General features: G+C 46.5%; 1 protein-coding gene across 1 annotated transcript in view; it reads right to left on the bottom strand.

Annotated features, from left to right (window-relative positions):
- LOC124027018 (multiple PDZ domain protein-like) overlaps positions 1 to 25000 on the bottom strand; it is a gene marked incomplete at its 3' end in the record, with an annotated part of 57509 nt that overhangs the window by 23621 nt on the left and 8888 nt on the right. The window contains exons 5-7 of the mRNA XM_046339579.1: positions 4610 to 4678; positions 1019 to 1141; positions 485 to 715 (exon numbers count right to left, since the gene is read on the bottom strand). Of these exons, the coding sequence (XP_046195535.1) occupies positions 485 to 715; positions 1019 to 1141; positions 4610 to 4678 (423 nt within the window). The remainder of the gene's footprint in view (positions 1 to 484; positions 716 to 1018; positions 1142 to 4609; positions 4679 to 25000) is intronic.

Here is a 25000-nt window from a genome sequence, read left to right on the forward strand (position 1 = left end):
TAGGATCCCTGGGGCGTTGTAATCTCCTAATTATGGAGAGCTGCTCTGTCTAGTCTAGTTACAGGTTAGGATCCCTGGGGCGTTGTAATCTCCTCATTATGGAGAGCTGCTATGTCTAGTCTAGTTACAGGTTAGGATCCCTGAGGCGTTGTAATCTCTTCATTATGGAGAGCTGCTCTGTCTAGTCTAGTTACAGGTTAGGATCCCTGGGGCGTTGTAATCTCCTCATTATGGAGAGCTGCTCTGTCTAGTCTAGTTACAGGTTAGGATCCCTGGGGCGTTGTAATCTCCTCATTATGGAGAGCTGCTATGTCTAGTCTATTTACAGTTTAGGATCCCTGGGGCGTTGTAATCTCCTCATTATGGAGAGCTGCTCTGTCTAGTCTAGATACAGGTTAGGATCCCTGAGGCGTCGTCATCTCCTCATTATGGAGAGCTGCTCTGTCTAGTCTAGTTACAGGTTACCTCTCCCCTCCACACATACCTGTTTGCCCATCCTGGCCACCCTCTGTTGTTGCTGGACGAGGAGAGGGAGCGGGGGGGAGGAGAGGGAGAGGTCGTTGGTTCCCGTGGAGACCGCGACGTCCCTAGCAATCAGCAGTTTGACCCTTGACCCTGCGTTGCGGAGAACGTGAGCCACTTCCTCGTTGCCCATGCCCGCCAGGTCTGTGTCCTCGATACGCAGGATGTGGTCTCCGCTACGCAGACGCTTGTCCTGGGAGGGGAGGGATGTTACATCACTTTGTAATCACTGTTACAGATTGTTGTGTGTTCTACTTTGACATGGTGACCTCGCAAGTCACATAAAAAAAAAAAAAGCTAACTCGGTAATTTAAAGACAATTCACAAGTGACTGGTTGTCGTACACAGCGGGGGTTGAAGGTGACACTGGCAAAGTCAGAACGTGTTTGAACCTACGGTGTGTTTCATGTCTATATTATCCAGCAGTGTGACTTTGTCACATTTCACTGGCTGATCAAACTAAGTTGATGTTGTATTGATTGATTGACTGACATACCAGTCCAGCAGGGCCACTTGGTAGGATGGTTTTGACCAGGACTCCAGAGGATCGACCCCCTACAATGCCGAAGCCCAGCCCCTTCCCATCGTTCTCCAGCTCTATCAACTCTATGTGACGCTTCTGAGAGGGAGAGAGATGGAGGGAGAGACAGAGAGAGAAAGGGGAGAGAGAAAGAGAGAGATGGAGGGAGAGACAGAGAAAGGGGAGAGAGAAAGAAAGAGAGATGGTCAACTACACACACAAACATGGTTTCCTAATTTACTGTAAGACATGGGAACTCACCTCATTGTAAAGTATGTAAGACAAGGGGAACTCACCTCGTTGTAAAGTATGTAGGATGGGAACTCACCTCATTGTAAAGTATGTAAGAGAAGGGGAACTCACCTCATTGTAGGGGTTCTGTAGCTCAGTTGGTAGAGCATGGCGCTTGTGACGCCAGGGTAGTGGGTTCGATCCCCGGGACCACCCATACGTAGAATGTATGCACACATGACTGTAAGTCGCTTTGGATAAAAGCGTCTGCTAAATGGCATATATTATTTATTATATATATATTATGTAAAGTATGTAGGATGGGAACTCACCTCATTGTAAAGTATGTAGGATGGGAACTCACCTCATTGTAAAGTATGTAGGATGGGAACTCACCTCATTGTAAAGTATGTAGGATGGGAACTCACCTCATTGTAAAGTATGTAGGATGGGAACTCACCTCATTGTAAAGTATGTAGGATGGGAACTCACCTCATTGTAAAGTATGTAAGACAAGGGGAACTCACCTCGTTGTAAAGTATGTAGGATGGGAACTCACCTCATTGTAAAGTATGTAAGAGAAGGGGAACTCACCTCATTGTAAAGTATGTAGATGGGAACTCACCTCATTGTAAAGTATGTAGGATGGGAACTCACCTCATTGTAAAGTATGTAGGATGGGACTCACCTCATTGTAAAGTATGTAGGATGGGAACTCACCTCATTGTAAAGTATGTAGGATGGGAACTCACCTCATTGTAAAGTATGTAGGATGGGAACTCACCTCATTGTAAAGTATGTAAGACAAGGGGAACTCACCTCATTGTAAAGTATGTAGGATGGGAACTCACCTCATTGTAAAGTATGTAGGATGGGAACTCACCTCATTGTAAAGTATGTAGGATGGAACTCATTGTAAAGTATGTAGGATGGGAACTCACCTCATTGTAAAGTATGTAAGACAAGGGAACTCACCTCATTGTAAAGTATGTAGGATGGGAACTCACCTCATTGTAAAGTATGTAGGATGGGAACTCACCTCATTGTAAAGTATGTAGGATGGGAACTCACCTCATTGTAAAGTATGTAGGATGGGAACTCACCTCATTGTAAAGTATGTAGGATGGGAACTCACCTCATTGTAAAGTATGTAAGACAAGGGGAACTCACCTCATTGTAAAGTATGTAGGATGGGAACTCACCTCATTGTAAAGTATGTAAGACATGGGGACTCACCTCATTGTAAAGTAGATAAGACAAGGGGAACTCACCTCATTGTAAAGTAGATAAGACAAGGGGAACTCACCTCGTTGTAAAGTAGATAAGACAAGGGGAACTCACCTAGTTGTAAAGTATGTAAGACAAGGGGAACTCACCTCGTTGTAAAGTATGTAAGACAAGGGGAACTCACCTCGTTGTAAAGTATGTAAGACAAGGGGAACTCACCTCGTTGTAAAGTATGTAGGATGGGAACTCACCTCATTGTAAAGTATGTAGGATGGGAACTCACCTCATTGTAAAGTATGTAAGACACGGTAACTCACCTCGTTGCAAAGTATGTAGGATGGGAACTCACCTCATTGTAAAGTATGTAAGACAAGGGGAACTCACCTCGTTGTAAAGTAGATAAGACAAGGGGAACTCACCTCATTGTAAAGTATGTAAGACAAGGGGAACTCACCTCATTGTAAAGTATGTAGGATGGGAACTCACCTCATTGTAAAGTATGTAAGACACGGGAACTCACCTTGTTGTAAAGTAGATAAGACATGGGGACTCACCTCGTTGTAAAGTAGATAAGACACGGAACTCACCTCGTTGTAAAGTAGATAAGACACAGGAACTCACCTCGTTGTAAGGTATGTAAGATACGGGAACTCACCTCGTTGTAAAGTAGATAAGACAAGGGGAACTCACCTCGTTGTAAAGTATGTAAGACATGGGGAACTCACCTCATTGTAAAGTAGATAAGACAAGGGGAACTCACCTCATTGTAAAGTAGATAAGACAAGGGGAACTCACCTCGTTGTAAAGTATGTAAGACAAGGGGAACTCACCTCGTTGTAAAGTAGATAAGACAAGGGGAACTCACCTCATTGTAAAGTAGATAAGACAAGGGGAACTCACCTCATTGTAAAGTATGTAAGACAAGGGGAACTCACCTCGTTGTAAAGTATGTAGGATGGGAACTCACCTCATTGTAAAGTATGTAGAATGGGAACTCACCTCATTGTAAAGTATGTAAGACAAGGGGAACTCACCTCGTTGTAAAGTAGATAAGACAAGGGGAACTCACCTCATTGTAAAGTATGTAAGACAAGGGGAACTCACCTCGTTGTAAAGTAGATAAGACAAGGGGAACTCACCTCATTGTAAAGTATGTAAGACAAGGGGAACTCACCTCGTTGTAAAGTATGTAAGACAAGGGAACTCACCTCATTGTAAAGTAGATAAGACACGGGAACTCACCTCATTGTAAAGTATGTAGGATGGGAACTCACCTCATTGTAAAGTATGTAGGATGGGAACTCACCTCGTTGTAAAGTATGTAGGATGGGAACTCACCTCATTGTAAAGTATGTAGGATGGGAACTCACCTCATTGTAAAGTAGATAAGACACGGGAACTCACCTCATTGTAAAGTATGTAGGATGGGAACTCACCTCGTTGTAAAGTATGTAGGATGGGAACTCACCTCATTGTAAAGTATGTAGGATGGGAACTCACCTCGTTGTAAAGTAGATAAGACAGGGGAACTCACCTCATTGTAAAGTAGATAAGACACGGGAACTCACCTCATTGTAAAGTAGATAAGACACAGGAACTCACCTCGTTGTAAAGTATGTAAGACATGGGAACTCACCTCATTGTAAAGTAGATAAGACATGGGAACTCACCTCATTGTAAAGTAGATAAGACATGGGAACTCACCTCATTGTAAAGTAGATAAGACACGGAACTCACCTCATTGTAAAGTAGATAAGAAACGGGAACTCACCTCGTTGTAAAGTAGATAAGACACGGGAACTCACCTCATTGTAAAGTAGATAAGACACGGGAACTCACCTCATTGTAAAGTAGATAAGACACGGAACTCACCTCATTGTAAAGTAGATAAGACACGGAACTCACCTCATTGTAAAGTAGATAAGACACGGGAACTCACCTCATTGTAAAGTAGATAAGACATGGGAACTCACCTCATTGTAAAGTATGTAAGACACGGGAACTCACCTCGTTGTAAAGTAGATAAGACACGGGAACTCACCTCATTGTAAAGTAGATAAGACACGGAACTCACCTCGTTGTAAAGTATGTAAGACAAGGGGAACTCACCTCGTTGGCGATATACGACAGGTTCCTTCCCATCGATAAGGTCCTGGAGATTCGTGGAGGCGTACATAACTGGGGAAAGAAGGACACGAATGTCAGCTAATTAGACCTGCTGATGAAACAACAGGAGAGGAGAACAGTAATGTCAGCTGATCTAGGACCAATTGTCCCTTTCAGATCCTGATGAATCAGATGACATGAACGGGGGGGAGAGCTGATCCTAGATCAACACTCGTACTGAGACTCTTCATGAATACGCACAGTGGTGGGATTGGACAAAAAATGTGAGGTGAAAAGGTACCTCTTTGCCCGTTTCCACAAAGCATCTCAGAGTATAATCGCTGATCTACGATCTGTCCATATAATAAAATCAAACTGTATTTGTCACATACACCGAATACAACAAGTGTAGACCTTACCGTGAAATGCTTTACTTTCAAGCCCTTAACCAACAGTACAGTTCAAGAAGAGTTGTTGAAAATATTTACCAAGTTGACTAAAATTTAAAAAAGTAATAATAAAAAGTAACACAATAAAAATAACAATAACGCGGCTCCATACAGGGGTACTGGTACAGAGTCAATGTGGAGGCTATATACAGGGGTACTGGTACAGAGTCAATGTGGAGGCTATATACAGGGGTACTGGTACAGAGTCAATGTGGAGGCTATATACAGGGGTACTGGTACAGAGTCAATGTGGAGGCTATATACAGGGGTACTGGTACAGAGTCAATGTGGAGGCTATATACAGGGGGTACTGGTACAGAGTCAATGTGGAGGCTATATACAGGGGGTACTGGTACAGAGTCAATGTGGAGGCTATATACAGGGGTACTGGTACAGAGTCAATGTGGAGGCTATATACAGGGGTACTGGTACAGAGTCAATGTGGAGGCTATATACAGGGTACTGGTACAGAGTCAATGTGGAGGCTATATACAGGGGTACCGGTACAGAGTCAATGTGGAGGCTATATACAGGGGTACTGGTACAGAGTCAATGTGGAGGCTATATACAGGGGTACTGGTACAGAGTCAATGTGGAGGCTATATACAGGGTACTGGTACAGAGTCAATGTGGAGGCTATATACAGGGGTACTGGTACAGAGTCAATGTGGAGGCTATATACAGGGTACTGGTACAGAGTCAATGTGGAGGCTATATACAGGGGTACTGGTACAGAGTCAATGTGGAGGCTATATACAGGGGGTACTGGTACAGAGTCAATGTGGAGGCTATATACAGGGGGTACTGGTACAGAGTCAATGTGGAGGCTATATACAGGGGGTACTGGTACAGAGTCAATGTGGAGGCTATATACAGGGGTACTGGTACAGAGTCAATGTGGAGGCTATATACAGGGGTACTGGTACAGAGTCAATGTGGAGGCTATATACAGGGGGTACTGGTACAGAGTCAATGTGGAGGCTATATACAGGGTATTACGGTACAGAGTCAATGTGGAGGCTATATACAGGGGTACTGGTACAGAGTCAATGTAGAGGCTATATACAGGGGGTACTGGTACAGAGTCAATGTGGAGGCTCCATACAGGGGTACTGGTACAGAGTCAATGTGGAGACTATATACAGGGGTACTGGTACAGAGTCAATGTGGAGGCTATATACAGGGGGTACTGGTACAGAGTCAATGTGGAGGCTATATACAGGGGTACTGGTACAGAGTCAATGTGGAGGCTATATACAGGGGTACTGGTACAGAGTCAATGTGGAGGCTATATACAGGGGTACTGGTACAGAGTCAATGTGGAGGCTATATACAGGGGTACTGGTACAGAGTCAATGTGGAGGCTATATACAGGGGTACTGGTACAGAGTCAATGTGGAGGCTCCATACAGGGGGTACTGGTACAGAGTCAATGTGGAGGCTATATACAGGGGTACTGGTACAGAGTCAATGTGGAGGCTATATACAGGGGTACTGGTACAGAGTCAATGTGGAGGCTATATACAGGGGTACTGGTACAGAGTCAATGTGGAGGCTATATACAGGGGTACTGGTACAGAGTCATGTGGAGGCTATATACAGGGGTACTGGTACAGAGTCAATGTGGAGGCTATATACAGGGTACTGGTACAGAGTCAATGTGGAGGCTATATACAGGGGGTACTGGTACAGAGTCAATGTGGAGGCTATATACAGGGGTACTGGTACAGAGTCAATGTGGAGGCTCCATACAGGGGTACTGGTACAGAGTCAATGTGGAGGCTATATACAGGGGTACTGGTACAGAGTCAATGTGGAGGCTATATACAGGGGTACTGGTACAGAGTCAATGTGGAGACTATATACAGGGGTACTGGTACAGAGTCAATGTGGAGGCTCCATACAGGGGTACTGGTACAGAGTCAATGTAGAGGCTATATACAGGGGGTACTGGTACAGAGTCAATGTGGAGGCTCCATACAGGGGTACTGGTACAGAGTCAATGTGGAGACTATATACAGGGGTACTGGTACAGAGTCAATGTGGAGGCTATATACAGGGGGTACTGGTACAGAGTCAATGTGGAGGCTATATACAGGGGTACTGGTACAGAGTCAATGTGGAGGCTATATACAGGGGTACTGGTACAGAGTCAATATGGAGGCTATATACAGGGGTACTGGTACAGAGTCAATGTGGAGGCTATATACAGGGGTACTGGTACAGAGTCAATGTGGAGGTTATATACAGGGGTACTGGTACAGAGTCAATGTGGAGGCTATATACAGGGGGTACTGGTACAGAGTCAATGTGGAGGCTATATACAGGGGTACTGGTACAGAGTCAATGTGGAGGCTATATACAGGGGTACTGGTACAGAGTCAATATGGAGGCTATATACAGGGGTACTGGTACAGAGTCAATGTGGAGGCTATATACAGGGGTACTGGTACAGAGTCAATGTGGAGGCTATATACAGGGTACTGGTACAGAGTCAATGTGGAGGCTATATACAGGGTACTGGTACAGAGTCAATGTGGAGGCTATATACAGGGGTACTGGTACAGAGTCAATATGGAGGCTATATACAGGGTACTGGTACAGAGTCAATGTGGAGGCTATATACAGGGGTACTGGTACAGAGTCAATATGGAGGCTATATACAGGGGGTACTGGTACAGAGTCAGTGTGGAGGATATATACAGGGGGTACTGGTACAGAGTCAATGTGGAGGCTATATACAGGGGTACTAGTACAGAGTCAATGTGGAGTCTATATACAGGGGTACTGGTACAGAGTCAATGTGGAGTCTATATACAGGGGTACTGGTACAGAGTCAATGTGGAGGCTATATACAGGGGTACTGGTACAGAGTCAATGTGGAGGCTATATACAGGGGTACCGGTACAGAGTCAATGTGGAGGCTATATACAGGGGTACTGGTACAGAGTCAATGTGGAGGCTATATACAGGGGGTACCAGTACAGAGTCAATGTGGAGGCTATATACAGGGGTACCGGTACAGAGTCAATGTGGAGGCTATATACAGGGGGTACTGGTACAGAGTCAATGTGGAGGTTATATACAGGGGGTACTGGTACAGAGTCAATGTGGAGGCTATATACAGGGGTACCGGTACAGAGTCAATGTGGAGGCTATACAGGGTACTGGTACAGAGTCAATGTGGAGGCTATATACAGGGTACTGGTACAGAGTCAATGTGGAGGCTATATACAGGGTACTGGTACAGAGTCAATGTGGAGGCTATACAGGGTACCGGTACAGAGTCAATGTGGAGGCTATATACAGGGGTTACTGGTACAGAGTCAATGTGGAGGCTATATACAGGGTACCGGCACAGAGTCAATATGGAGGCTATATACAGGGTACTGGTACAGAGTCAATGTGGAGGCTATATACAGGGTACCGGTACAGAGTCAATGTGGAGGCTATATACAGGGGGTACTGGTACAGAGTCAATGTGGAGGTTATATACAGGGGGTACTGGTACAGAGTCAATGTGGAGGCTATACAGGGGTACCTGGTACAGAGTCAATGTGGAGGCTATATACAGGGGTACTGGTACAGAGTCAATGTGGAGGCTATATACAGGGGTACTGGTACAGAGTCAATGTGGAGGCTATATACAGGGGGTACTGGTACAGAGTCAATGTGGAGGCTATATACAGGGGTACTGGTACAGAGTCAATGGAGGCTATATGGACTGGGCTATATACAGGGGGTACTGGTACAGAGTCAATGTGGAGGCTATATACAGGGTACTGGTACAGAGTCAATGTGGAGGCTATATACAGGGTACTGGGCTGGGAGTCCAATGTGGAGGCTATATACCCAGGGGTACTGGTACAGGAGTCAATGTGGAGGCTATATGCAGGGTACTGGTACAGAGTCAATGTGGAGGCTATATACGAGGGTATTGGTACAGAATCCCTTTAATGTGGAGGCTATACAGGGGTACTGGTACAGAGGTCAATGTGGAAGCTATATACAGGGGGCCCACTGGTACAGAGTCAATGTGGAGGCTATATACAGGGGTAGTGCAGAGTCAATGTGGAGGCTATATACAGGGTACTGGTACAGAGTCAATGTGGAGGCTATATACAGGGGTACTGGTACAGAGTCAATGTGGAGGCTATATACAGGGGTACTGGTACAGAGTCAATGTGGAGGCTATATACAGGGGTACTGGTACAGAGTCAATGTGGAGGCTATATACAGGGGTACTGGTACAGAGTCAATGTGGAGGCTATATACAGGGGTACTGGTACAGAGTCAATGTGGAGGCTATATACAGGGGTACTGGTACAGAGTCAATGTGGAGGCTATATACAGGGGTACTGGTACAGAGTCAATGTGGAGGCTATATACAGGGGTACTGGTACAGAGTCAATGTGGAGGCTATATACAGGGGTACTGGTACAGAGTCAATGTGGAGGCTATATACAGGGGTACTGGTACAGAGTCAATGTGGAGGCTATATACAGGGGTACTGGTACAGAGTCAATGTGGAGGCTATATACAGGGGGTACTGGTACAGAGTCAATGTGGAGGCTATATACAGGGGTACTGGTACAGAGTCAATGTGGAGGCTATATACAGGGGTACTGGTACAGAGTCAATGTGGAGGTTATATACAGGGTATTACGGTACAGAGTCAATGTGGAGGCTATATACAGGGGTACCGGTACAGAGTCAATGTGGAGGTTAATACAGGGGGTACTGGTACAGAGTCAATGTGGAGGCTATATACAGGGGTACTGGTACAGAGTCAATGTGGAGGCTATATACAGGGGTACTGGTACAGAGTCAATGTGGAGGCTATATACAGGGGTACTGGTACAGAGTCAATGTGGAGGCTATATACAGGGGTACCGGTACAGAGTCAATGTGGAGGCTATATACAGGGGGTACTGGTACAGAGTCAATGTGGAGGCTATATACAGGGGTACCGGTACAGAGTCAATGTGGAGGCTATATACAGGGGTACTGGTACAGAGTCAATGTGGAGGCTATATACAGGGGTACCGGTACAGAGTCAATGTGGAGGCTATATACAGGGGGTACTGGTACAGAGTCAATGTGGAGGCTATATACAGGGGGTACTGGTACAGAGTCAATGTGGAGGCTATATACAGGGGTACCGGTACAGAGTCAATGTGGAGGCTATATACAGGGGTACTGGTACAGAGTCAATGTGGAGGCTATATACAGGGGTACTGGTACAGAGTCAATGTGGAGGCTATATACAGGGGTACTGGTACAGAGTCAATGTGGAGGCTATATACAGGGGTACTGGTACAGAGTCAATGTGGAGGCTATATACAGGGGTACTGGTACAGAGTCAATGTGGAGGCTATATACAGGGGTACTGGTACAGAGTCAATGTGGAGGCTATATACAGGGGTACTGGTACAGAGTCAATGTGGAGGCTATATACAGGGGTACTGGTACAGAGTCAATGTGGAGGCTATATACAGGGGTACTGGTACAGAGTCAATGTGGAGGCTATATACAGGGGTACTGGTACAGAGTCAATGTGGAGGCTATATACAGGGGTACTGGTACAGAGTCAATGTGGAGGCTATATACAGGGGTACTGGTACAGAGTCAATGTGGAGGCTATATACAGGGGTACTGGTACAGAGTCAATGTGGAGGCTATATACAGGGGTACTGGTACAGAGTCAATGTGGAGGCTATATACAGGGGTACTGGTACAGAGTCAATGTGGAGGCTATATACAGGGGTACTGGTACAGAGTCAATGTGGAGGCTATATACAGGGGTACTGGTACAGAGTCAATGTGGAGGCTATATACAGGGGTACTGGTACAGAGTCAATGTGGAGGCTATATACAGGGGTACTGGTACAGAGTCAATGTGGAGGCTATATACAGGGGTACTGGTACAGAGTCAATGTGGAGGCTATATACAGGGGTACTGGTACAGAGTCAATGTGGAGGCTATATACAGGGGTACTGGTACAGAGTCAATGTGGAGGCTATATACAGGGGTACTGGTACAGAGTCAATGTGGAGGCTATATACAGGGGTACTGGTACAGAGTCAATGTGGAGGCTATATACAGGGGTACTGGTACAGAGTCAATGTGGAGGCTATATACAGGGGTACTGGTACAGAGTCAATGTGGAGGCTATATACAGGGGTACTGGTACAGAGTCAATGTGGAGGCTATATACAGGGGTACTGGTACAGAGTCAATGTGGAGGCTATATACAGGGGTACTGGTACAGAGTCAATGTGGAGGCTATATACAGGGGTACCGGTACAGAGTCAATGTGGAGGCTATATACAGGGGTACTGGTACAGAGTCAATGTGGAGGCTATATACAGGGGTACTGGTACAGAGTCAATGTGGAGGCTATATACAGGGGTACTGGTACAGAGTCAATGTGGAGGCTATATACAGGGGTACTGGTACAGAGTCAATGTGGAGGCTATATACAGGGGTACTGGTACAGAGTCAATGTGGAGGCTATATACAGGGGTACTGGTACAGAGTCAATGTGGAGGCTATATACAGGGGTACTGGTACAGAGTCAATGTGGAGGCTATATACAGGGGGTACTAGTACAGAGTCAATGTGGAGGCTATATACAGGGGGTACTGGTACAGAGTCAATGTGGAGGCTATATACAGGGGTACTGGTACAGAGTCAATGTGGAGGCTATATACAGGGGTACTGGTACAGAGTCAATGTGGAGGCTATATACAGGGGTACTGGTACAGAGTCAATGTGGAGGCTATATACAGGGGTACTGGTACAGAGTCAATGTGGAGGCTATATACAGGGGTACTGGTACAGAGTCAATGTGGAGGCTATATACAGGGGTACTGGTACAGAGTCAATGTGGAGGCTATATACAGGGGTACTGGTACAGAGTCAATGTGGAGGCTATATACAGGGGTACTGGTACAGAGTCAATGTGGAGGCTATATACAGGGGTACTGGTACAGAGTCAATGTGGAGGCTATATACAGGGGTACTGGTACAGAGTCAATGTGGAGGCTATATACAGGGGTACTGGTACAGAGTCAATGTGGAGGCTATATACAGGGGTACTGGTACAGAGTCAATGTGGAGGCTATATACAGGGGTACTGGTACAGAGTCAATGTGGAGGCTATATACAGGGGTACTGGTACAGAGTCAATGTGGAGGCTATATACAGGGGTACTGGTACAGAGTCAATGTGGAGGCTATATACAGGGGTACTGGTACAGAGTCAATGTGGAGGCTATATACAGGGGTACTGGTACAGAGTCAATGTGGAGGCTATATACAGGGAGTACTGGTACAGAGTCAATGTGGAGGCTATATACAGGGGTACTGGTACAGAGTCAATGTGGAGGCTATATACAGGGGTACTGGTACAGAGTCAATGTGGAGGCTATATACAGGGGTACTGGTACAGAGTCAATGTGGAGGCTATATACAGGGGTACTGGTACAGAGTCAATGTGGAGGCTATATACAGGGGTACTGGTACAGAGTCAATGTGGAGGCTATATACAGGGGTACTGGTACAGAGTCAATGTGGAGGCTATATACAGGGGTACTGGTACAGAGTCAATGTGGAGGCTATATACAGGGGTACTGGTACAGAGTCAATGTGGAGGCTATATACAGGGGTACTGGTACAGAGTCAATGTGGAGGCTATATACAGGGGTACTGGTACAGAGTCAATGTGGAGGCTATATACAGGGGTACTGGTACAGAGTCAATGTGGAGGCTATATACAGGGGTACTGGTACAGAGTCAATGTGGAGGCTATATACAGGGGTACTGGTACAGAGTCAATGTGGAGGCTATATACAGGGGTACCGGTACAGAGTCAATGTGGAGGCTATATACAGGGGTACTGGTACAGAGTCAATGTGGAGGCTATATACAGGGGTACTGGTACAGAGTCAATGTGGAGGCTATATACAGGGGTACTGGTACAGAGTCAATGTGGAGGCTATATACAGGGGTACTGGTACAGAGTCAATGTGGAGGCTATATACAGGGGTACTGGTACAGAGTCAATGTGGAGGCTATATACAGGGGTACTGGTACAGAGTCAATGTGGAGGCTATATACAGGGGTACTGGTACAGAGTCAATGTGGAGGCTATATACAGGGGGTACTAGTACAGAGTCAATGTGGAGGCTATATACAGGGGTACTGGTACAGAGTCAATGTGGAGGCTATATACAGGGGTACTGGTACAGAGTCAATGTGGAAGCTATATACAGGGGTACTGGTACAGAGTCAATGTGGAGGCTATATACAGGGGTACTGGTACAGAGTCAATGTGGAGGCTATATACAGGGGTACTGGTACAGAGTCAATGTGGAGGCTATATACAGGGGTACTGGTACAGAGTCAATGTGGAGGCTATATACAGGGGTACTGGTACAGAGTCAATGTGGAGGCTATATACAGGGGTACTGGTACAGAGTCAATGTGGAGGCTATATACAGGGGTACTGGTACAGAGTCAATGTGGAGGCTATATACAGGGGTACTGGTACAGAGTCAATGTGGAGGCTATATACAGGGGTACTGGTACAGAGTCAATGTGGAGGCTATATACAGGGGTACTGGTACAGAGTCAATGTGGAGGCTATATACAGGGGTACTGGTACAGAGTCAATGTGGAGGCTATATACAGGGGTACTGGTACAGAGTCAATGTGGAGGCTATATACAGGGGTACTGGTACAGAGTCAATGTGGAGGCTATATACAGGGGTACTGGTACAGAGTCAATGTGGAGGCTATATACAGGGGTACTGGTACAGAGTCAATGTGGAGGCTATATACAGGGGTACTGGTACAGAGTCAATGTGGAGGCTATATACAGGGGTACTGGTACAGAGTCAATGTGGAGGCTATATACAGGGGTACTGGTACAGAGTCAATGTGGAGGCTATATACAGGGGTACTGGTACAGAGTCAATGTGGAGGCTATATACAGGGGTACTGGTACAGAGTCAATGTGGAGGCTATATACAGGGGTACTGGTACAGAGTCAATGTGGAGGCTATATACAGGGGTACTGGTACAGAGTCAATGTGGAGGCTATATACAGGGGTACTGGTACAGAGTCAATGTGGAGGCTATATACAGGGGTACTGGTACAGAGTCAATGTGGAGGCTATATACAGGGGTACTGGTACAGAGTCAATGTGGAGGCTATATACAGGGGTACTGGTACAGAGTCAATGTGGAGGCTATATACAGGGGTACTGGTACAGAGTCAATGTGGAGGCTATATACAGGGGTACTGGTACAGAGTCAATGTGGAGGCTATATACAGGGGTACTGGTACAGAGTCAATGTGGAGGCTATATACAGGGGTACTGGTACAGAGTCAATGTGGAGGCTATATACAGGGGTACTGGTACAGAGTCAATGTGGAGGCTATATACAGGGGTACTGGTACAGAGTCAATGTGGAGGCTATATACAGGGGTACTGGTACAGAGTCAATGTGGAGGCTATATACAGGGGTACTGGTACAGAGTCAATGTGGAGGCTATATACAGGGGTACTGGTACAGAGTCAATGTGGAGGCTATATACAGGGGGTACTGGTACAGAGTCAATGTGGAGGCTATATACAGGGGTACTGGTACAGAGTCAATGTGGAGGCTATATACAGGGGTACTGGTACAGAGTCAATGTGGAGGCTATATACAGGGGTACTGGTACAGAGTCAATGTGGAGGCTATATACAGGGGTACTGGTACAGAGTCAATGTGGAGGCTATATACAGGGGTACTGGTACAGAGTCAATGTGGAGGCTATATACAGGGGTACTGGTACAGAGTCAATGTGGAGGCTATATACAGGGGTACTGGTACAGAGTCAATGTGGAGGCTATATACAGGGGTACTGGTACAGAGTCAATGTGGAGGCTATATACAGGGGTACTGGTACAGAGTCAATGTGGAGGCTATATACAGGGGTACTGGTACAGAGTCAATGTGGAGGCTATATACAGGGGTACTGGTACAGAGTCAATGTGGAGGCTATATACAGGGGTACTGGTACAGAGTCAATGTGGAGGCTATATACAGGGGTACTGGTACAGAGTCAATGTGGAGGCTATATACAGGGGTACTGGTACAGAGTCAATGTGGAGGCTATATACAGGGGTACTGGTACAGAGTCAATGTGGAGGCTATATACAGGGGTACTGGTACAGAGTCAATGTGGAGGCTATATACAGGGGTACTGGTACAGAGTCAATGTGGAGGCTATATACAGGGGTACTGGTACAGAGTCAATGTGGAGGCTATATACAGGGGTACTGGTACAGAGTCAATGTGGAGGCTATATACAGGGGTACTGGTACAGAGTCAATGTGGAGGCTATATACAGGGGTACTGGTACAGAGTCAATGTGGAGGCTATATACAGGGGTACTGGTACAGAGTCAATGTGGAGGCTATATACAGGGGTACTGGTACAGAGTCAATGTGGAGGCTATATACAGGGGTACTGGTACAGAGTCAATGTGGAGGCTATATACAGGGGTACTGGTACAGAGTCAATGTGGAGGCTATATACAGGGGTACTGGTACAGAGTCAATGTGGAGGCTATATACAGGGGTACTGGTACAGAGTCAATGTGGAGGCTATATACAGGGGTACTGGTACAGAGTCAATGTGGAGGCTATATACAGGGGTACTGGTACAGAGTCAATGTGGAGGCTATATACAGGGGTACTGGTACAGAGTCAATGTGGAGGCTATATACAGGGGTACTGGTACAGAGTCAATGTGGAGGCTATATACAGGGGTACTGGTACAGAGTCAATGTGGAGGCTATATACAGGGGTACTGGTACAGAGTCAATGTGGAGGCTATATACAGGGGTACTGGTACAGAGTCAATGTGGAGGCTATATACAGGGGTACTGGTACAGAGTCAATGTGGAGGCTATATACAGGGGTACTGGTACAGAGTCAATGTGGAGGCTATATACAGGGGTACTGGTACAGAGTCAATGTGGAGGCTATATACAGGGGTACTGGTACAGAGTCAATGTGGAGGCTATATACAGGGGTACTGGTACAGAGTCAATGTGGAGGCTATATACAGGGGTACTGGTACGAGGGAGTCAATGTGGAGGCTATATACAGGTACTGGTACAGAGTCAATGTGGAGGCTATATACAGGGGTACTGGTACAGAGTCAATGTGGAAGCTATATACAGGGGTACTGGTACAGAGTCCATGTGGAGGTATATACAGGGGTACTGGTACAGGGAGTCAATGTGGAGGCTATATACAGGGGTACTAGTACAGAGTCAGTAAGCCCAAGGCTATATACAGGGGTACTAGTACAGAAGTCAATGTGGAGGCTATATGCAGGGGTACTAGTACAGAGTCAATGTGGAGGCTATATACAGGGTACTATTACCAGAGTCAATGTGGAGGCTATAGCAGGGGTACTAGTACAGAGTCAATATGAGGCTATATACAGGGGTACTAGTACAGAGTCAATGTGGAGGCTATATACAGGGGTACTGGTACAGAGTCAATGTGGAGACTATATACAGGGTACTGGTACAGGAGTCAATGTGGAGACTATATACAGGGGTACTGGTACAGGAGAGTCAATGTGGAGAGCTATATACAGGGGTACTAGTACAGAGTCCCATTGTGGAGGCTATATACAGGGGGTACTAGTACAGAGTCAATGTGGAGGCTATATACAGGGGTACTAGTACAGAGTCAATGTGGAGGCTATACAGGGGTACTGGTACAGAGTCAATGTGGAGGCTATATACAGGGGTACTGGTGCAGAGTCAATGTGGAGGCTATATACAGAAGTACTGGTACAGAGTCAATGTGGAGGCTATATACAGGGGTACTGGTAGAGTCAATGTGGGACTGGTACAGGGGTACTGGTACAGAGTCAATGGGAGGCTCCATACAGGGGTACTGGTACAGAGTCAATGTAGAGGCTATATACAGGGGTACTGGTACAGAAAGAGTCAATGTGGAGGCTCCATACAGGAAGGTACTGGTACAGAGTCATGTGGAGACTATATACAGGGGTACTGGTACAGAGTCAATGTGGAGGCTATATACAGGGGTACTAGTACAGAGTCAATGTAGAGGCTATATACAGGGGTACTAGTACAGAGTCAATGTGGAGGCTATATACAGGGGTACTAGTACAGAGTCAATGTGGAGGCTATATACAGGGGGTACTAGTACAGAGTCAATGTGGAGGCTATATACAGGGGTACTAGTACAGAGTCAATGTGGAGGCTATATACAGGGGGGTACTGGTACAGAGTCAATGTGCTATATACAGGGGTACTGGTACAGAGTCAATGTGGAGAGCTATATACAGGGGTACTGGTACAGAGTCAATGTGAGACTATATACAGGGGTACTGGTACAGAGTCAATGTGGAGGCTATATACAGGGGTACTGGTACAGAGTCAATGTGGAGGCTATATACAGGGGGTACTAGTACAGAGTCAATGTGGAGGCTATATACAGGGGTACTGGTACAGAGTCAATGTGGGAGGCTATATACAGGGTACTGGTACAGAGTCAATGTGGAAGCTATATACAGGGGTACTGGTACAGAGTCAATGTGGAGGCTATATACAGGGTACTGGTACAGAGTCAATGTGGAGGCTATATACAGGGGTACTGGTACAGAGTCAATGTGGAGGCTATATACAGGGGTACTGGTACAGAGTCAATGTGGAGGCTATATACAGGGGTACTGGTACAGAGTCAATGTGGAGGCTATATACAGGGGTACTGGTACAGAGTCAATGTGGAGGCTATATACAGGGAGTACTGGTACAGAGTCAATGTGGAGGCTATATACAGGGGTACTGGTACAGAGTCAATGTGGAGGCTATATACAGGGGTACTGGTACAGAGTCAATGTGGAGCTATATACAGGGGGTACTGGTACAGAGTCAATGTGGAGGCTATATACAGGGGTACTGGTACAGAGTCAATGTGGAGGCTATATACAGGGGTACTGGTACAGAGTCAATGTGGAGGCTATATACAGGGGTACTGGTACAGAGTCAATGTGGAGGCTATATACAGGGGTACTGGTACAGAGTCAATGTGGAGGCTATATACAGGTACTGGTACAGAGTCAATGTGGAGGTTATATACAGGGGTACTGGTACAGAGTCAATGTGGAGGCTATATACAGGGGTACTGGTACAGAGTCAATGTGGAGGCTATATACAGGGGTACTGGTACAGAGTCAATGTGGAGGCTATATACAGGGTACTGGTACAGAGTCAATGTGGAGGCTATATACAGGGGTACTGGTACAGAGTCAATGTGGAGGCTATATACAGGGTACTGGTACAGAGTCAATGTGGAGGCTATATACAGGGGTACTGGTACAGAGTCAATGTGGAGGCTATATACAGGGGTACTGGTACAGAGTCAATGTGGAGACTATATACAGGGGGTAGTGGTACAGAGTCAATGTGGAGGCTATATACAGGGGTACTGGTACAGAGTCAATGTGGAGGCTATATACAGGGGGTAGTGGTACAGAGTCAATGTGGAGGCTATATACAGGGGTACTGGTACAGAGTCAATGTGGAGGCTATATACAGGGGGTACTGGTACAGAGTCAATGTGGAGGCTATATACAGGGGTACTGGTACAGAGTCAATGTGGAGGCTATATACAGGGGTACTGGTACAGAGTCAATGTGGAGGCTATATACAGGGGGTAGTGGTACAGAGTCAATGTGGAGACTATATACAGGGGGTGGTACAGAGTCAATGTGGGCTATATACAGGGGGCCCGGTACAGAGTCAATGTGGAGGCTATATACAGGGTACTGGTACAGAGTCAATGTGGAGGCTATATACAGGGTACTGGTACAGAGTCAATGTGGAGGCTATATACAGGGTACTGGTACAGAGTCAATGTGGAGGCTATATACAGGGGTACTGGTACAGAGTCAATGTGGAGGCTATATACAGGGGTACTGGTACAGAGTCAATGTGGAGGCTATATACAGGGGTACTGGTACAGAGTCAATGTGGAGGCTATATACAGGGGTACTGGTACAGAGTCAATGTGGAGGTTATATACAGGGGTACTGGTACAGAGTCAATGTGGAGGCTATATACAGGGGTACTGGTACAGAGTCAATGTGGAGGCTATATACAGGGGGTACTGGTACAGATTCCATGTGGAGGCTATATACAGGGGTACTGGTACAGAGTCAATGTGGAGGCTATATACAGGGGTACTGGTACAGAGTCAATGTGGAGGCTATATACAGGGGGTACTGGTACAGAGTCAATGTGGAGGCTATATACAGGGGTACTGGTACAGAGTCAATGTGGAGGCTATATACAGGGGTACTGGTACAGAGTCAATGTGGAGGCTATATACAGGGGTACTGGTACAGAGTCAATGTGGAGGCTATATACAGGGTACTGGTACAGAGTCAATGTGGAGGCTATATACAGGGGTACTGGTACAGAGTCAAAGTGGAGGCTTATATAGGGGTACTGTTACAGAGTCAATGTGTGGAGGCTATATACAGGGTACTGGTACAGAGTCAGTGTGGAGGCTATATACAGGGGTACTGGTACAGAGTCAATGTGGAGGCTATATACAGGGTACTGGTACAGAGTCAATGTGGAGGCTATATACAGGGGTACTGGTACAGAGTCAATGTGGAGGCTATATACAGGGGTACTGGTACAGAGTCAATGTGGAGGCTATATACAGGGGTACTGGTACAGAATCAATGTGGAGGCTATATACAGGGTACTACGGTACAGAGTCAATGTGGAGGCTATATACAGGGGTACTGGTACAGAGTCAATGTGGAGGCTATATACAGGGGGTACTGGTACAGAGTCAATGTGGAGGCTATATACAGGGGTACTGGTACAGAGTCAATGTGGAGGCTATATACAGGGGTACTGGTACAGAGTCAATGTGGAGGCTATATACAGGGGGTACTGGTACAGAGTCAATGTGGAGGCTATATACAGGGGTACTGGTACAGAGTCAATGTGGAGGCTATATACAGGGGGTACTGGTACCGAGTCAATGTGGAGGCTATATACAGGGGTACTGGTACAGAGTCAATGTGAGGCTATATACAGGGGTACTGATACAGAGTCAATGTGGAGGCTATATACAGGGGTACTGGTACAGAGTCAATGTGGAGGCTATATACAGGGGTACTGGTACAGAGTCAATGTGGAGGCTATATACAGGGGTACTGGTACAGAGTCAGTGTGGAGGCTATATACAGGGGTACTGGTACAGAGTCAATGTGGAGGCTATATACAGGGGTACTGGTACAGAGTCAATGTGGAGGCTATATACAGGGGTACTGGTACAGAGTCAATGTGGAGGCTATATACAGGGGTACTGGTACAGAGTCAATGTGGAGGCTATATACAGGGTACTGGTACAGAGTCAATGTGGAGGCTATATACAGGGGTACTGGTACAGAGTCAATGTGGAGGCTATATACAGGGGTACTGGTACAGAGTCAATGTGGAGCTATATACAGGGTACTGGTACGGAGTCAATGTGGAGGCTATATACAGGGGGTACTGGTACAGAGTCAATGTGGAGGCTATATACAGGGTACTGGTACAGAGTCAATGTGGAGGCTATATACAGGGGTACTGGTACAGAGTCAATGTGGAGGCTATATACAGGGGTACTGGTACAGAGTCAATGTGGAGGCTATATACAGGGGTACTGGTACAGAGTCAATGTGGAGGCTATATACAGGGGTACTGGTACAGAGTCAATGTGGAGGCTATATACAGGGGTACTGGTACAGAGTCAATGTGGAGACTATATACAGGGGGTAGTGGTACAGAGTCAATGTGGAGGCTATATACAGGGGTACTGGTACAGAGTCAATGTGGAGGCTATATACAGGGGTACTGGTACAGAGTCAATGTGGAGGCTATATACAGGGTACTGGTACAGAGTCAATGTGGAGGCTATATACAGGGGTACTGGTACAGAGTCAATGTGGAGGCTATATACAGGGGGTACTGGTACAGAGTCAATGTAGAGGCTATATACAGGGGTACTGGTACAGAGTCAATGTGGAGGCTATATACAGGGGTACTGGTACAGAGTCAATGTGGAGGCTATATACAGGGGGTACTGGTACAGAGTCAAGTGTGGAGGCTATATACAGGGGGTACTGGTACAGAGTCAATGTGGAGGCTATATACAGGGTACTGGTACAGAGTCAATGTGGAGGCTATATACAGGGGGTACTGGTACAGAGTCAATGTGGAGGCTATATACAGGGGTACTGGTACAGAGTCAATGTGGAGGCTATATACAGGGGTACTGGTACAGAGTCAATGTGGAGGCTATATACAGGGGTACTGGTACAGAGTCAATGTGGAGAGCTATATACAGGGGTACTGGTACAGAGTCAATGTGGAGGCTATATACAGGGGTACTGGTACAGAGTCAATGTGGAGGCTATATACAGGGGGTACTGGTACAGAGTCAATGTGGAAGCTATATACAGGGCACTGGTACAGAGTCAATGTGGAGGCTATATACAGGGGTACTGGTACAGAGTCAATGTGGAGGCTATATACAGGGGGTACTGGTACAGAGTCAATGTGGAGGCTATATACAGGGTACTGGTACAGAGTCAATGTGGAGGCTATATACAGGGGTACTGGTACAGAGTCAATGTGGAGGCTATATACAGGGTACCAGTACAGAGTCAATGTGGAGGCTATATACAGGAGTACTGGTACAGAGTCAATGTGGAGGCTAAATACAGGGGTACCAGTACAGAGTCAATGTGGAGGCTATATACAGGGGTACTGGTACAGAGTCAATGTGGAGGCCATATACAGGGGTACTGGTACCCAGAGTCAATGTGGAGGCTATATACAGGGGTACTGGTACAGAGTCAATGTGGAGGCTATATACAGGGTACTGGTACAGAGTCAATGTGGAGGCTATATACAGGGGTACTGGTACAGAGTCAATGTGAGGCTATATACAGGGGTACTGGTACAGAGTCAATGTGGAGGCTATATACAGGGGGTACTGGTACAGAGTCAATGTGGAGGCTATATACAGGGGTACCGGTACAGAGTCAATGTGGAGGCTATATACAGGGGTACGGTACAGAGTCAATGTGGAGCTATATACAGGGGTAGTGGTACAGAGTCAATGTGGAGGCTAAATACAGGGGCGGTACAGAGTCAATGTGGAGGCTATATACAGGGGGTACTGGTACAGAGTCAATGTGGAGGCCATATACAGGGGTACTGGTACAGAGTCAATGTGGAGGCTATATACAGGGTACTGGTACAGAGTCAATGTGGAGGCTATATACAGGGGTACTGGTACAGAGTCAATGTGGAGGCTATATACAGGGGTACTGGTACAGAGTCAATGTGGAGGCTATATACAGGGGGTACTGGTACAGAGTCAATGTGGAGGCTATATACAGGGTACTGGTACAGAGTCAATGTGGAGGCTATATACAGGGTACTGGTACAGAGTCAATGTGGAGGCTATATACAGGGGTACTGGTACAGATTCAATGTGGAGGCTATATACAGGGGTACTGGTACAGAGTCAATGTGGAGGCTATATACAGGGGTACTGGTACAGAGTCAATGTGGAGGTTATATACAGGGGTACTGGTACAGGAGTCAATGTGGAGGCTATATACAGGGTACTGGTACAGAGTCAATGTGGAGGCTATATACAGGGGTACTGGTACAGAGTCAATGTGGAGGCTATATACAGGGGTACTGGTACAGAGTCAATGTGGAGGCTATATACAGGGGTACTGGTACAGAGTCAATGTGGAGGCTATATACAGGGGTACTGGTACAGAGTCAATGTGGAGGCTATATACAGGGGGTACTGGTACAGATTCCATGTGGAGGCTATATACAGGGGTACTGGTACAGAGTCAATGTGGAGGCTATATACAGGGGTACTGGTACAGAGTCAATGTGGAGGCTATATACAGGGGGTACTGGTAGAGTCAATGTGGAGACTATATACAGGGGTACTGGTACAGAGTCAATGTGGAGGCTATATACAGGGGTACTGGTACAGAGTCAATGTGAGGCTATATACAGGGGTACTGGTACAGAGTCAATGTGGAGGCTATATACAGGGGTACTGGTACAGAGTCAATGTGGAGGCTATATACAGGGGTACTGCACAGAGTCCCAATGTGGAGGCTATATACAGGGGTACTGGTACAGAGTCAATGTGGAGGCTATATACAGGGGTACTGGTACAGAGTCAGTGTGGAGGCTATATACAGGGTACTGGTACAGAGTCAATGTGGAGGCTATACAGGGGTACTGGTACAGAGTCAATGTGGAGGCTATATACAGGGGTGCGGGTACAGAGTCAATGTGGAGGCTATATACAGGGTACTGGTACAGAGTCAATGTGGAGGCTATATACAGGGTATTGGTACAGAGTCAATGTGGAGGCTATATACAGGGGTACTGGTACAGAGTCAATGTGGAGGCTATATACAGGGTACTGGTACAGAGTCAATGTGGAGGCTATATACAGGGGTACTGGTACAGAGTCAATGTGGAGGCTATATACAGGGGTACTGGTACAGAGTCAATGTGGAGGCTATATACAGGGGTACTGGTACAGAGTCAATGTGGAGGCTATATACAGGGTACTGGTACAGAGTCAATGTGGAGGCTATATACAGGGTACTGGTACAGAGTCAATGTGGAGCTATATACAGGGTACTGGTACAGAGTCAATGTGGAGGCTATATACAGGGGTACTGGTACAGAGTCAATGTGGAGGCTATATACAGGGTACTGGTACAGAGTGAATGTGGAGGCTATACAGGGGTACCAGTACAGAGTCAATGTGGAGGCTATATACAGGGTACTGGTACAGAGTCAATGTGAGGCTAAATACAGGGGGTACCAGTACAGAGTCAATGTGGAGGCTATATACAGGGGGTACTGGTACAGAGTCAATGTGGAGGCCATATACAGGGGTACTGGTACAGAGTCAATGTGGGAGGCTATATACAGGGTACTGGTACAGAGTCAATGTGGAGGCTATATACAGGGTACTGGTACAGAGTCAATGTGGAGGCTATATACAGGGGTACTGGTACAGAGTCAATGTGGAGGCTATATACAGGGGGTACTGGTACAGAGTCAATGTGGAGGCTATATACAGGGGTACTGGTACAGAGTCAATGTGGAGGCTATATACAGGGGTACTGGTACAGAGTCAATGTGGAGGCTATATACAGGGGTACTGGTACAGAGTGAATGTGGAGGCTATATACAGGGGGTACCAGTACAGAGTCAATGTGGAGGCTATATACAGGGGTACTGGTACAGAGTCAATGTGGAGGCTATATACAGGGGGTACCAGTACAGAGTCAATGTGGAGGCTATATACAGGGGGTACTGGTACAGAGTCAATGTGGAGGCCATATACAGGGGTACTGGTACAGAGTCAATGTGGAGGCTATATACAGGGGTACTGGTACAGAGTCAATGTGGAGGCTATATACAGGGGTACTGGTACAGAGTCAATGTGGAGGCTATATACAGGGGGTACCAGTACAGAGTCAATGTGGAGGCTATATACAGGGGTACTGGTACAGAGTCAATGTGGAGGCTATATACAGGGGTACTGGTACAGAGTCAATGTGGAGGCTATATACAGGGGTACTGGTACAGAGTCAATGTGGAGGCTATATACAGGGGGTACTGGTACAGAGTCAATGTGGAGGCTATATACAGGGGTACTGGTACAGAGTCAATGTGGAGGCTATATACAGGGGTACCAGTACAGAGTCAATGTGGAGGCTATATACAGGGGTACCAGTACAGAGTCAATGTGGAGCTATATACAGGGGTCAACAG

Source organism: Oncorhynchus gorbuscha, unplaced genomic scaffold, assembly GCF_021184085.1.
Source record: "Oncorhynchus gorbuscha isolate QuinsamMale2020 ecotype Even-year unplaced genomic scaffold, OgorEven_v1.0 Un_scaffold_2891, whole genome shotgun sequence".
Lineage (NCBI taxonomy): Eukaryota > Metazoa > Chordata > Actinopteri > Salmoniformes > Salmonidae > Oncorhynchus > Oncorhynchus gorbuscha.